Raw genomic sequence first — 12,635 nt, 5'->3', positions numbered from 1 at the left:
AGCATTCCAGGTGAAGCTGGTTGAGAGAATGCCAAGAGTGTAAAATAGCTGTCATCAAGGCAAAGGGTGGCTACTTTGAAGAATCTAAAATCTAAAATATATTTTGATATTTTAACACTTTTTTGTTTTTTTTATGTGTTATTTCATAGAGTTGAAGTCTTCACTATTATTCTACAATGTAGAAAATAGTACAAATGAAGAAAAACCCTTAAATGAGTAGGTGTGTCCAAACCTTTGACTGGTACTATATATCTTTAAAGATGGAGAGAGACGAGGACAGTGAGGAAAGAAGGAGGAAGGTTGCGTTAAAAGGAGCCCATACTGCTACGGCATTACCGCTATACACGCCAGGCCACTTAATTACCATTTCTATGGTGAATACGTGACTTCCCTTATGGTGGTGCAACTTCCGCTGTTGTCTGATCTGATAGAGAGGACCACTTCCTCCATCAGTCAATCACACAGGAAATGAGACTATGTGCATAGAGAAGCTGCCTAGTCTCTCCTTCCTGCTTGTTTGTCTGCGTCTGTGTTCATTTAAAAAAAAAAATATTTTAACCTTACTTAGAGGTTAACCTTTATTTATTCAGGCAATTCAGTTGAAAGCAAATTCTTATTCACTGTGTGTGTGTGTGTGAGTGGTGTGTGGTTGTGCGTGCGCGCGCACGCACACGTTTTTCTGAGTGCTCATTTTTGAGTGCTTTTTTTCTGAGTGCGTGTGTTCATGGTTTGTGCGAACGTGTGTGTGTGTGTGTGTGTGCATGTATAACTGCGTGTACTCAGGTCAGAGCAATAGACTTTGACTGGAGTTACACGAGGAGCAGTTGGACACATCCATTGTGTTTCATCCACTAAAATTGTCTCTCTGTCTCTACCTCGTCGCGCTTCTGCCTGCTTGGCCGAGTACATTGATTTCCTTTGTAGCTGTGTCTGGAAGGAGGAAGAAGCCTCTACACCCTGCGAGCTGCTAGAACCCTTAATTAAATTATTAGTAGATAATGGCCACGGGGAGAAGTGCAGAGAGGAGCAGGGAGGGAGGGCTGCGGAAACACTATGCCCCTCTCGTCCATGTTATCGCTCACACACAGATGCACTAATTACTTCTGCATCACACAGCGGGTACAAGCAAACGCACACACAGACCGTCTCCCTCCTTGTGTGGACCCAGCCAGCCACACACGACCAGCATCCCCACACCACCTATCAGGAGGAGCGTTTCCACCGAAGCGTTTTGTTTTGTGACTGGTACCTGTATACAATTTCTTAATTTGTAAAGCACCGTTAATATGGCCTCCAAGAGCGACAGTCATTAGTGGTGGCGCAGGGGAGGAGAACATCATTCACATACAGTGGCTTCATTAAACAGCTCTCAGGATGAGTGTCACGTAGAGAGAGAGCCGTACACAACTACATAAAACAATAAGGAGTTGGAGTCAGAGCTTTGATACCTGCTGTGATCCATATTGTACAACAGGTACCAGTACGCGCACACCGTTAGGTGCAACATGGTAGTCTACATCCACCTAGGATAAATAGATATATGATGTTAGACATTAGACTCATTACACTCGTTAGGGCCTTCCCCCTAGAATGACTGCAGACTGATTTTGATATTATTCATGCCTTTATGTTCAGCACATGGTAAAGACAGAGTATTGACACTGCAATCTAATGTTGACAATAAAGCACACGAGAGAATAGGAACTTTTTGGGAACATCGGTCTATCACTTGATCTCAAGTATCCGTTTAACAACCCTGGATAGAATCTGTCCCTATATAGAGCCACCCAGCTATAGGGCCATGCTACACTAGCCCCTTTCTCCATGGCCTGCGTCTCAAGTCACTTTGTGTGCTCTGGGCTGTGCTCGGATGCGTCCCAAATCGCACCCTATTCCCTATGCATGTAGTGCACTACTTTTGACCGGGGCTTTGGTCGAAAGTAGTCCACTATGTAGGGAATAGGGTGCTGTTTGGGACAAGACCCGGGATACTGCAGGCACTGGAGACCACCTGAAGCTGCAGTAGTGATTCTACTGAATCACTCTCTGTGTGTAATGTTTAATTCATCACCTCCTCTCTCACAGCCATTCCACTGATCATCCTGTGTCTGTGTCTGTCTCCCCTGCAGGCTCTGTGGGTAAGAACCTGGCCAACAAGCCCAATGTGTATGTGTCCAGCAGTGCTGGGGCCAGATGGAGAGAGGTCAGTGTCTGTCTGTGCGCGCCTTGTTTTTGTGTGTGCTCCATAAACGTAACTATGCACATGATGAGCATGCTGTAAATCATGACGTTGGTTATTCTTTCCTGCCGATGCCACCCCTTCATATGCCAAAGGGTTTCTGTGCAGCGCCTCGCCATAGTGCTGAATGGCCAGCGGAGGACACTTTCTTTGACAGCATATTATTAAGCAACCACAAAGCCACACGGGGAACCCTCAAAAACAGAAACAACGGAAAAGCACCCACAACATTTTCACCTGCTCTTGATGTCTACGATGTGACATTCCACAAGAGCAGAATGACTTTAAAAAAATGTTTTACATTCTTTTAATCTGACCATGGTGTCATATTATTTGTAAAAATACAGTTGTATTCGTCTTATTATGGTAACTATATCAATTGACCAGCAATCTTATGGAGTGTGGCTTTAATGGGTGTTCTTCACATTTCCCCTTCTCAAGGCGCTGGCCGGTCCTCACTTCTACACGTGGGGTGACCACGGTGGCGTCCTCATGGCCATCGCCCAGGGGGGCTCCAGCACACACCTCAAGTGAGTCTCACAGCAGGGGCCTTATTTAGGGCTGTTGTATCTCCACTGCTAGAACAGAACAGTGTGCTGTGTATCACCCCCTCCTCATTGCACCCCTCTACTTCCCACTGCAACTCTGCCCTAGGATGTTGACTTTCAGTCTGCTTACCTTAACTTAAGGTTCAGTGAATTATACCCGTCTCAACCCACTGTGTCACTGCCAACCCAAGCAGTACTGTGCTGGCTCTGAAATGTTATTTTCACATTGTCCTTTCCAGCATGGTTCCAGCTACTACAGGTCATGGGATACGTAACCAGGCTAATGCACTACAGCTTGGCTTGGCTCAGTAGTGTAAAAAGGGTATACATATTGTAACCATGCTAATTCTGATCTTCGTACTGTCTGCCGGCCCATCTATAGACTAGCATCCTGTTCAGATGGTGAATTAGGAGATTTTCCCTACGGGCCATTCTGGCTCGGACAAGGCTACCTACCTACTGTCTCTCTGTGTCTCAGGTTCAGTACCAATGAGGGGGAGACGTGGACAGACTTCCGTTTCTCTGACAGGGAGGTGTATGTCTACCAGCTGCTGACAGAGCCGGGGGAGAAGAGCACCATCTTTACCATCTTCGGCTCCTACGCCGACCAGAGACACAGCTGGCTCATCCTGCAGGTCAACGCCAGCGACGTGCTCGGTGAGGCGACTCTCATAATATTACTACGCTGGGCAGAAGTCATGATTGAAGTATGCTCAGCCTGGTGCTTTTGCGTCTGTTTGTCTTCCATTTTCACAACGCAAATGAGAAACATACGCCCACTGACCCAGTCTCACTGAGGTGTGTGTTTGTGCGTCCGCGTGTGTCCACTGTCCAGGCATATGTACTCTTCTGTCCCCATGCTACGGTAATAAAATATCACCAAATCCCAAATCAAGTATTTGTGTGTCTCTTCAGGCGTGCCGTGTGCCGAGGGAGACTACAAGCGCTGGTCCCCATCAGACGAGCACGGCAACGACTGCCTTCTGGGTAGAGAGATGGTGTACAAGCGACGCACGCCCCACGCCACCTGCTTCAACGGGGAAGACTTTGACCGGCCCGTCACCGTATCCAACTGCTCCTGCACACGCCAGGACTACGAGTGGTGAGACCAGAGGCATCATTGCCAAGCCCAAATCCACCCTTTGCCTCTACCCCTATACTCTATCTACCCCGAGACACCTTATATAGATCTGAAAGGATTGGATAGCTGCTGTCTAGAAAGGTAACAGCTCCATGTTTCCTTCTGTTAAGCTAGGACTAGGTGGAATGTTTCTCCCTTACTTTACAGCTATGTTATCCTTCCAGGGTAGGAGCTAGGGGTTGATTGGAATTGGGCCACGGTCTTTTTCCACTCATCTCTATCTGTTCATAGTTTCATAGTTAGGTCGGCGAACAATGGGTCTCTCTGTTTCTCTCTTTCTGTTTCTCTCTTTCTGTTTCTGTCTCTCTGTTTCTCTCTTTCTGTTTCTCTCTTTCTGTTTCTGTCTCTCTGTTTCTGTGTCTCTCTTTCTGTTTCTCTCTTTCTGTGTCTCTTTCTGTTTCTGTCTATCTTTCTCTGTTTCTGTCTCCCTTTCTGTGTCTGTCTCTCTCCTTCTCTGTCTCTCTCTCGCTCTCTGTCTCTGTGTGTCTTTCTCTCCCTCTCTCTCTCTCTCACTCTCCTCTCTCTCTCTCTCTCTCACCCTCCTCTCCCTCTGTTTCTCTCTGTCTCTCTCACCCTCCTCTCTCTCTCTCTCTCTCTTTCTCTCACCCTCCTCTCTCTCTCTCTCTCTCTCTCTCTCTCTCTCTCTCTCTCTCTCTCTCTCAGTGACTATGGCTTCAAGCTGAGCGAGGACCTGTCCCTCCAGGTGTGCCTGCCCGACCCCGAGTTCTCGGGGAACCTCTACGCCCCTCCCGTGCCCTGCCCCGTTGGCACTACCTACCGTCGCAGTACGGGGTAAGTCAATATCCCTTTGGTATTAACATATTGTCACTTCATCAGAAACCAAGCTTTACCCTTCTCATAATTATAGGCTTTACCCTTTTGTTAAGGTGACTGTTACGGCCTTGCAATGTGGGATGGGTCAGGATTATATGACCTAGCTGAGCTGAAGGGGTTTGGACTGAATTCATAGTGTGTCCCAAATGGGCCTTGGTAATAAAAAAAAAAGTAGTGCACTATAAAGGGAATAGGGTGCCGTTTGGGACGTACAAACAAATGTTGAGATACACTTGTCCTTGGTGGCAGACTGGCAGTGACATGTCTTGCAAAAACAAATGGCGTTACCTAGCGTACCAGTCTTCACCTCAGTCTTCTATGTTTTTTACTGCCACAAAGAGATGAGAGTTCGATATCAGCATGGTTATTGATGAATATGATATGCACTCTATGTAATTGGCGTCTTTTGTTGTCAGGGTAGAACTCTCTTTGTTCTTTTTTAGTGCTGTGGGGAAGAGGAAGGAGTGACGTCATTCCATTACATAGCCCTCGTTTATCATGGAGAACAGCCCCACCTAGTGTCATAAGGAGAGAAATGTCCCAGCAAAATCTTGACATACACTGAGTGTACAAAACATTAAGAACACCTTCCTAATATTGAGTTGCACCTCCTTTTGCCTTCAGAACAGCATCAATTCGTCGGGGCCTGGACTCTACAAGGTGTCGAAAGTGTTCCATAGGGATGCTGGCCCATGTTGACTCCAATGCTTCCCACAGTTGTATCAAGTTGGCTGGATGTCCTTTGGGTAGTGGACCATTCTTGATACACACGGGAAACTGTTGAGTGTGAAAAACCCAGTAGCGTTGCAGTTCTTGACACAAACCGGTGTGCCTGGCACCTACTACCATACCCCATTCAAAGGCACTTAAATCTTATGTCTTGCCCATTGACCCTCTGAATGGCACACGTACACAATCCATGTCTCAATTGTCTCAATAATTAAAAATCCTTCTTTAACCTGTCTCCTCCCTTTCATCTACACTGATTTTGAAGTGGATTGAACAAGTGACATCAACAAGGGATCATAGCTTTCACCTGGTTAGTCTATGTCATGGAAAGGGCAAGTTTTCTTAATGTTAAGTATACTCGGTGTGTATAAAATGGGGAACATGTAAATGTTTGTACTCCTCGTACACAACTACGCACAAGATACACTTTATGGGTGGTGGGTGTTTGTCTGACCATATTGTTAAGCAGTTTGTTTGTGTGTGTCTCTCTCTCTCTCTCGCTCTCTCAGGTACAGGAAGGTGTCTGGGGACAGCTGTAGTGGAGGGGATGTAGAAGCCAGACTGGATGGAGAGATGCTGCCCTGTCCTGTAGGAGGTAAGCCTCCCCTCTCTCAATTAAGTAACCGTCATTCGAGCTGGACCACTAGCCATCATGGTGGATGGGCCAATAAAGAAGCCATCATTAGTGCACAGCTTACTTACCCACATACAATCAGACGATGGACAGTAGGTATCAAGCACCTGGGAGTATGCTGATTTAAGATAAGTTTAGTCTTTTAGATCACAATGAATAAGAGACACCTGAATGAATGAATAAGAGACACTTGAATTAATGAATAAGAGATACCTGAATGAATGAATAAGAGACACTTGAATTAATGAATAAGAGATACCTGAATGAATGAATAAGAGACACTCTGAGACGCTTGATACTGGGTTCACAATTATTTTCCCTTTGAAAGGCCACAATGGAAAGGGGAGAACCTTATTCCTTTTTTGCCATTTATGAACGTGTTATTCATTGTGTTTCTATGGGCTATAGTAGTAAAGGCCAAATGAAGTATTTTAATATTACCTAAAGGGCCTAAAATTCAAAATCAAATAGCTCAATTATCCAAATCTAATTTTATTGGTCACATACACACGTTTAGCAGATGTGATTGCGGGTGTGGCGAAATGCTTGTGTTTCTAGCTCCAACAGTGCAGTAATATCTAACAAGTAATATCTAACAATTTCTCAACATATACCCAGTACACACAAATCTAATTAGGAATGATGAATTAAGACTATATAGATACAGTGGGGCAAAAAAGTATTTAGTCAGCCACCAATTGTGCAAGTTCTCCCACTTAAAAAGATGAGAGAGGCCTGTAATTTTCATCATAGGTAAGGAGAGGGGTACCTGTACAGAGTCAATGTGGAGGCTATATACAGGGGGTACCGGTTCAGAGTCCATGTGGAGGATATATACAGCGGGTACCGGTACAGAGTCAATGTGGCGGCTATATACAGGGGGTACCGGTACAGAGTCAATGTGGAGGCTATATACAGGGGGTACCGGTACAGAGTCAATGTGGAGGCTATATACAGGGGGTACCGGTACAGAGTCAATGTGGAGGCTATATACAGGGGGTACCGGTACAGAGTCAATGTGGAGGCTATATACAGGGGGTACCGGTACAGAGTCAATGTGGAGGCTATATACAGGGGGTACCGGTACAGAGTCAACGTGCGGGGGCACCGGTTAGTCGAGTTACAGAATAAAAGGCTATTTGTTGCTATTTTGTTACCAGTTGTTACTCTTCACATGGATGAAGATTAGAATGAATTGTTTTAAGTGTTCTTTTTTTTCTCCTGTTCTTCTCCAGAGAGCAATGAGTTCATCCTGTACGCTGTGAGGAACTCCATCCATCGCTATGACCTGGCCACAGGGACCGACCAGGTCCTGCCCCTCTCTGGTCTCCGCGAGGCCGTGGCCCTGGACTTTGACTACGAAAGGAACTGCCTCTACTGGGCCGACATCTCGCTGGACACCATACAGGTCAGTGCCTTCACAGAAGGCACTCAGCTGTAACCATGACTTACCCTATTCCCTATATAGTACATTACTTGTGTACTATATAGGGAATTAAATGCTATTTCGGACACAGAATCTATCCCACACACACTTCAGTGACCAAAAGTACATAGTGAATTGTGATTAGTGAAAACCATATACACACACTTCAGTGACCACATCCCTCCCTGTTCTCCCCCTCCAGAGGCTTTGTCTAAATGGCAGTACGGGACAGGAAGTGATCGTTAGGAAGGACCTGCAGAATGTGGAGGCCCTCACCTTTGACCCCATCAGCAGGCTTCTCTACTGGGTGGACGCCGGAGCGCAGAGGATTGAGGTAAACATGAGGAACAGGGATTTGTCCAATATTTTATATATACTGGGCAAAAATATAAACACAACATGCAATCACATTTTCAGTGATTTTACTAAGTTTACAGTTCATATAAGGAAATCAGTCAGTTGAATACGTTCATTAGGCCCTAATCTATGGATTTCACATGACTGGGCAGGGCTGGGGGGCAACTGGAGAGCCAGGGCCAGCAAATCAGAAGGAGTTGTTCCCCACAAAAGTGCTTTATTACAGACAGAAATACTCCTCAGTATCATCAGCTGTCTGGGTGGCTGGTCTCAGAGGATCCTGCAGCTGAAGAAGCCGGGTGTGGAGGTCCTGGGCTGGCGTAGTCACACGTGGTCTGCGGTTGTCAGGCCGGTTGGAAGTACTGCCAAATTCTCTGCTGCCAAATTCTTGAGACATCTGTGGCATTGTGTGACAAAACTGCACATTTTAGAGTGGCCTTTTATTGTCCCCAGCACAAGGTGCACCTGTGTAATGATCATGCTGTTTAATCAGCTTCTTGATATGCCATACCTGTCAGGTGGATGGATTATGTTGGCAAAGGAGAAATGTGTCACTAACAGGGATGTATAAAAAAATGCGCACAACATTTTAGAGAAATGAGCTTTTTGTGCGTATGGAACATTTCTGGTATCTTTTATTTCAGCTCATGAAAAATGGGACCAACACTTCACATGTTGCGATTATATTTTTGTTCAGTGTGTGTTTTTATTAGTTTATTTATTTATAAATGTGTTTATACATATATATGTATATATATTTATTTAGATTATATATATATATATTTAAACTGGGTGGTTCGAGCCCTGAATGCTGATTGGCTAAACACTGTGGTGTATCAGACCGAATACCATGAGTATGACAAAACATTTCATTATGTTGTTAACCAGTTTATAATAACAGCAATAAGGCACCTCAGGAGTTTGTGGTATATGGCCAATATACCATGGCTACGGGCTGTGTCCAGGCACTCCGTGTTGCGTTGTGCTTAAGAACAGCCTTCAGCCGTGGTGTGTGTGTGTATATTATTATACACTGCTCAAAAAAATAAAGGAACACTTAAACAACACAATGTAACTCCAAGTCAATCACACTTCTGTGAAATCAAACTGTCCACTTAGGAAGCAGCACTGATTGACAAGAAATTTCACATGCTGTTGTGCAAATGGAATAGACAACAGGTGGAAATTAAAGGCAATTAGCAAGACACCCCCAATAAAGGAGTGGTTCTGCAGGTGGTGACCATAGACCACTTCTCAGTTCCTATGCTTCCTGCCTGATGTTTTGGTCACTTTTGAATGCTGGCGGTGCTTTCACTCTAGTGGTAGCATGAGACGGAGTCTACAACCCACACAAGTGGCTCAGGTAGTGCAGCTCATCCAGGATGGCACATCAATGCGAGCTGTGGCAAGAAGGTTTGCTGTGTCTGTCAGCGTAGTGTCCAGAGCATGGAGGCGCTACCAGGAGACAGGCCAGTACATCAGGAGACGTGGAGGAGGCCGTAGGAGGGCAACAACCCAGCAGCAGGACCGCTACGTCCGCCTTTGTGCAAGGAGGAGCAGGAGGAGCACTGCCAGAGCCCTGCAAAATGACCTCCAGCAGGCCACAAATGTGCATGTGTCTGCTCAAACGGTCAGAAACAGACTCCATGAGGGTGGTATTGAGGGCCCGACGTCCACAGGTGGGGGTTGTGCTTACAGCCCAACACCGTGCAGGACGTTTGGCATTTGCCAGAGAACACCAAGATTGGCAAATTCGCCACTGGCGCCCTGTGCTCTTCACAGATGAAAGCAGGTTCACACTGAGCACGTGACAGACGTGACAGAGTCTGGAGACGCCGTGGAGAACGTTCTGCTGCCTGCAACATCCTCCAGCATGACGGTTTGGCGGTGGGTCAGTCATGGTGTGGGGTGGCATTTCTTTGGGGGGCCGCACAGCCCTCCATGTGCTCACCAGAGGTAGCCTGACTGCCATTAGGTACCGAGATGAGATCCTCAGACCCCTTGTGAGACCATATGCTGGTGCGGTTGGCCCTGTGTACCTCCTAATGCCAGACAATGCTAGACCTCATGTGGCTGGAGTGTCAGCAGTTCCTGCAAGAGGAAGGCATTGATGCTATGGACTGGCCCGTCCGTTCCCCAGACCTGAATCCAATTGAGCACATCTGGGACATCATGTCTCGCTCCATCCACCAATGCCACGTTGCACCACAGACTGTCCAGGAGTTGGCGGATGCTTTAGTCCAGGTCTGGGAGGAGATCCCTCAGGAGACCATCCGTCACCTCATCAGGAGCATGCCCAGGCGTTGTAGGGAGGTCATACAGGCACGTGGAGGCCACACACACTACTGAGCCTCATTTTGACTTGTTTTAAGGACATTAAATCAAAGTTGGATCAGCCTGTAGTGTGGTTTTCCACTTTAATTTTGAGTGTGACTCCAAATCCAGACCTCCATGGGTTGATAAATTAGATTTCCATTGATAATTTTTGTGTGATTTTGTTGTCAACACATTCAACTATGTAAAGAAAAAGTATTTAATAAGAATATTTCATTCATTCAGATCTAGGATGTTATTTTAGTGTTCCCTTTATTTTTTTGAGCAGTGTATTTATTTATTTAACCTTTTTTTTAACTAGGCAAGTCAGTTAAGAAATTGTTTTTATTTACAATGATGGCCAAACCCGGACGACGCTGGGCCAATTGTGCGCCACCCTATGGGACTCCCAATCACGGCCGGATGGGGTACAGCCTGGATATATTGGTCAAATACCACACCCCCTCGGGCCTTATTGCTTAAATATTTAATATTTTTGATTTAGATTTATTTCCTCACCTGATAAATAGTGTCAGGCAATACAGTGTGTGATGATGTTGACCCCCTCCATGTGTTGTGTTGTGTAGGTGTTTAACCCTGATGGTGACCCCCTCCATGTGTTGTGTTGTGTAGGTGTTTAACCCTGATGGTGACCCCCTCCATGTGTTGTGTTGTGTAGGTGTTTAACCCTGATGTTGACCCCCTCCATGTGTTGTGTTGTGTAGGTGTTTAACCCTGATGTTGACCCACTCCATGTGTTGTGTTGTGTAGGTGTTTAACCCTGATGTTGACCCACTCCATGTGTTGTGTTGTGTAGGTGTTTAACCCTGATGTTGACCCACTCCATGTGTTGTTGTGTAGGTGTTTAACCCTGATGGTGACCCCCTCCATGTGTTGTGTTGTGTAGGTGTTTAACCCTGATGGTGACCCCCTCCATGTGTTGTGTTGTGTTGTGTAGGTGTCTAACCCTGATGGTGACCCACTCCTTGTGTATGTGTTGTGTAGGTGTTTAACCCTGATGGTGACCCCCTCCATGTGTTGTGTTGTGTATGTGTTTAACCCTGATGGTGACCCCCTCCATGTGTATGTGTTGTGTAGGTGTTTAACCCTGATGGTGACCCCCTCCATGTGTTGTGTTGTGTAGGTGTCTAACCCTGATGGTGACCCACTCCTTGTGTATGGGTTGTGTAGGTGTCTAAACCAGATGGTGACCCACTCCTTGTGTATGTGTTGTGTAGGTGTCTAACCCTGATGGTGACCCACTCCTTGTGTATGGGTTGTGTAGGTGTCTAAACCTGATGGTGACCTACTCCTTGTGTATGTGTTGTGTAGGTGTCTAACTCTCATGGTGACCCACTCCTTGTGTTGTGTTGTTTAGGTGTCTAACCCTGATGGTGACCCACTCCTTGTGTTGTGTAGGTGTCTAAACCTGATGGTGACCCACTCCTTGTGTATGTGTTGTGTAGGTGTTTAACCCTGATGGTGACCCACTCCATGTGTTGTTGTGTAGGTGTCTAACCCTGATGGTGACCCACTCCATGTGTTGTTGTGTAGGTGTCTAACCCTGATGGGGACCTACGTCACACTCTACTCAACTCCTCAGTGCTGGAGCATCCCAGAGCTCTGGTCCTCATGCCAGGAGAGAGGTAACACAGTCTAATAACCTTGAATAACTACCATACATTTTTCAATCAAATACATTTAGAAAGCTTTTTTTACACAAAAAATGTCTCCCTCGTGACCGACTGGTAAAGGGGCAATCTGTGATCGCTACATACATCTTGGACTGTATCGCTTTGTTTTTGTTTGAACTGCAGATTGCCCCTTTACCGTAAATAACATCAATGCTAATATCTGTCTGATATACTTCCTTAATCTGTGATGCGTCTCCTACCAGCCTGATGTTCTGGACAGATTGGGGCGACCGTGCAGCCGGCGTGTACCGTGGCTACATGGACGGCTCCAACGTGTCTCGCATCGTGTCCGAGGGCGTCCGTTGGCCCAACGGCATCACGGCTGACGACAACTGGCTGTACTGGACCGAGGCCTACGGCGACCGCATCGAGCGGGCCGACTTCGCCGGCGGTCAGCGCAGCGTGGTCATGGAGGGCCTGCCTCACCCCTATGCCATTGCTGTTTTCAAGGTACTTTAGAACAGTTGATGTGTGCTTATGGACTGGACTATTCAGGCCCACTGTGATATTCATAGCCGTTTTTGATTATTTAAATGAATGTAAACCCGTTGATTCTTGAAGAATATCACTTATAAATGCCTTTACAAGCTTAGTTAATTTGTCTTAACGTCTTTTGATGTAGACTCAGTAGGACATCGTCGTACACAGCCTGTCAACTTCCTTCTTGCAGATGTCAACAACAACAGATTTAAAATCTGCCCAGAACTGTCCCTATTGACT

The 12,635-nt window shown here is 46.1% G+C and overlaps 1 protein-coding gene across 2 annotated transcripts in view; it reads left to right on the top strand.

Annotated features, from left to right (window-relative positions):
- LOC110503325 (sortilin-related receptor) overlaps positions 1-12,635 on the top strand; it is a 74,125-nt gene that overhangs the window by 42,444 nt on the left and 19,046 nt on the right. For both annotated transcript variants that reach the window (XM_036961905.2, XM_036961904.2), the window contains exons 11-20: positions 2,130-2,203; positions 2,681-2,769; positions 3,266-3,444; positions 3,703-3,889; positions 4,592-4,720; positions 6,001-6,086; positions 7,361-7,533; positions 7,754-7,885; positions 11,776-11,867; positions 12,119-12,365. In XM_036961905.2, the coding sequence (XP_036817800.2) occupies positions 2,130-2,203; positions 2,681-2,769; positions 3,266-3,444; positions 3,703-3,889; positions 4,592-4,720; positions 6,001-6,086; positions 7,361-7,533; positions 7,754-7,885; positions 11,776-11,867; positions 12,119-12,365 (1,388 nt within the window). The remainder of the gene's footprint in view (positions 1-2,129; positions 2,204-2,680; positions 2,770-3,265; positions 3,445-3,702; positions 3,890-4,591; positions 4,721-6,000; positions 6,087-7,360; positions 7,534-7,753; positions 7,886-11,775; positions 11,868-12,118; positions 12,366-12,635) is intronic.

This window comes from Oncorhynchus mykiss, chromosome 24 (assembly GCF_057628025.1).
Source record: "Oncorhynchus mykiss isolate SJ-2025 chromosome 24, ASM5762802v1, whole genome shotgun sequence".
NCBI lineage: Eukaryota > Metazoa > Chordata > Actinopteri > Salmoniformes > Salmonidae > Oncorhynchus > Oncorhynchus mykiss.
This window is presented reverse-complemented; position numbering and strand designations above follow the sequence as displayed.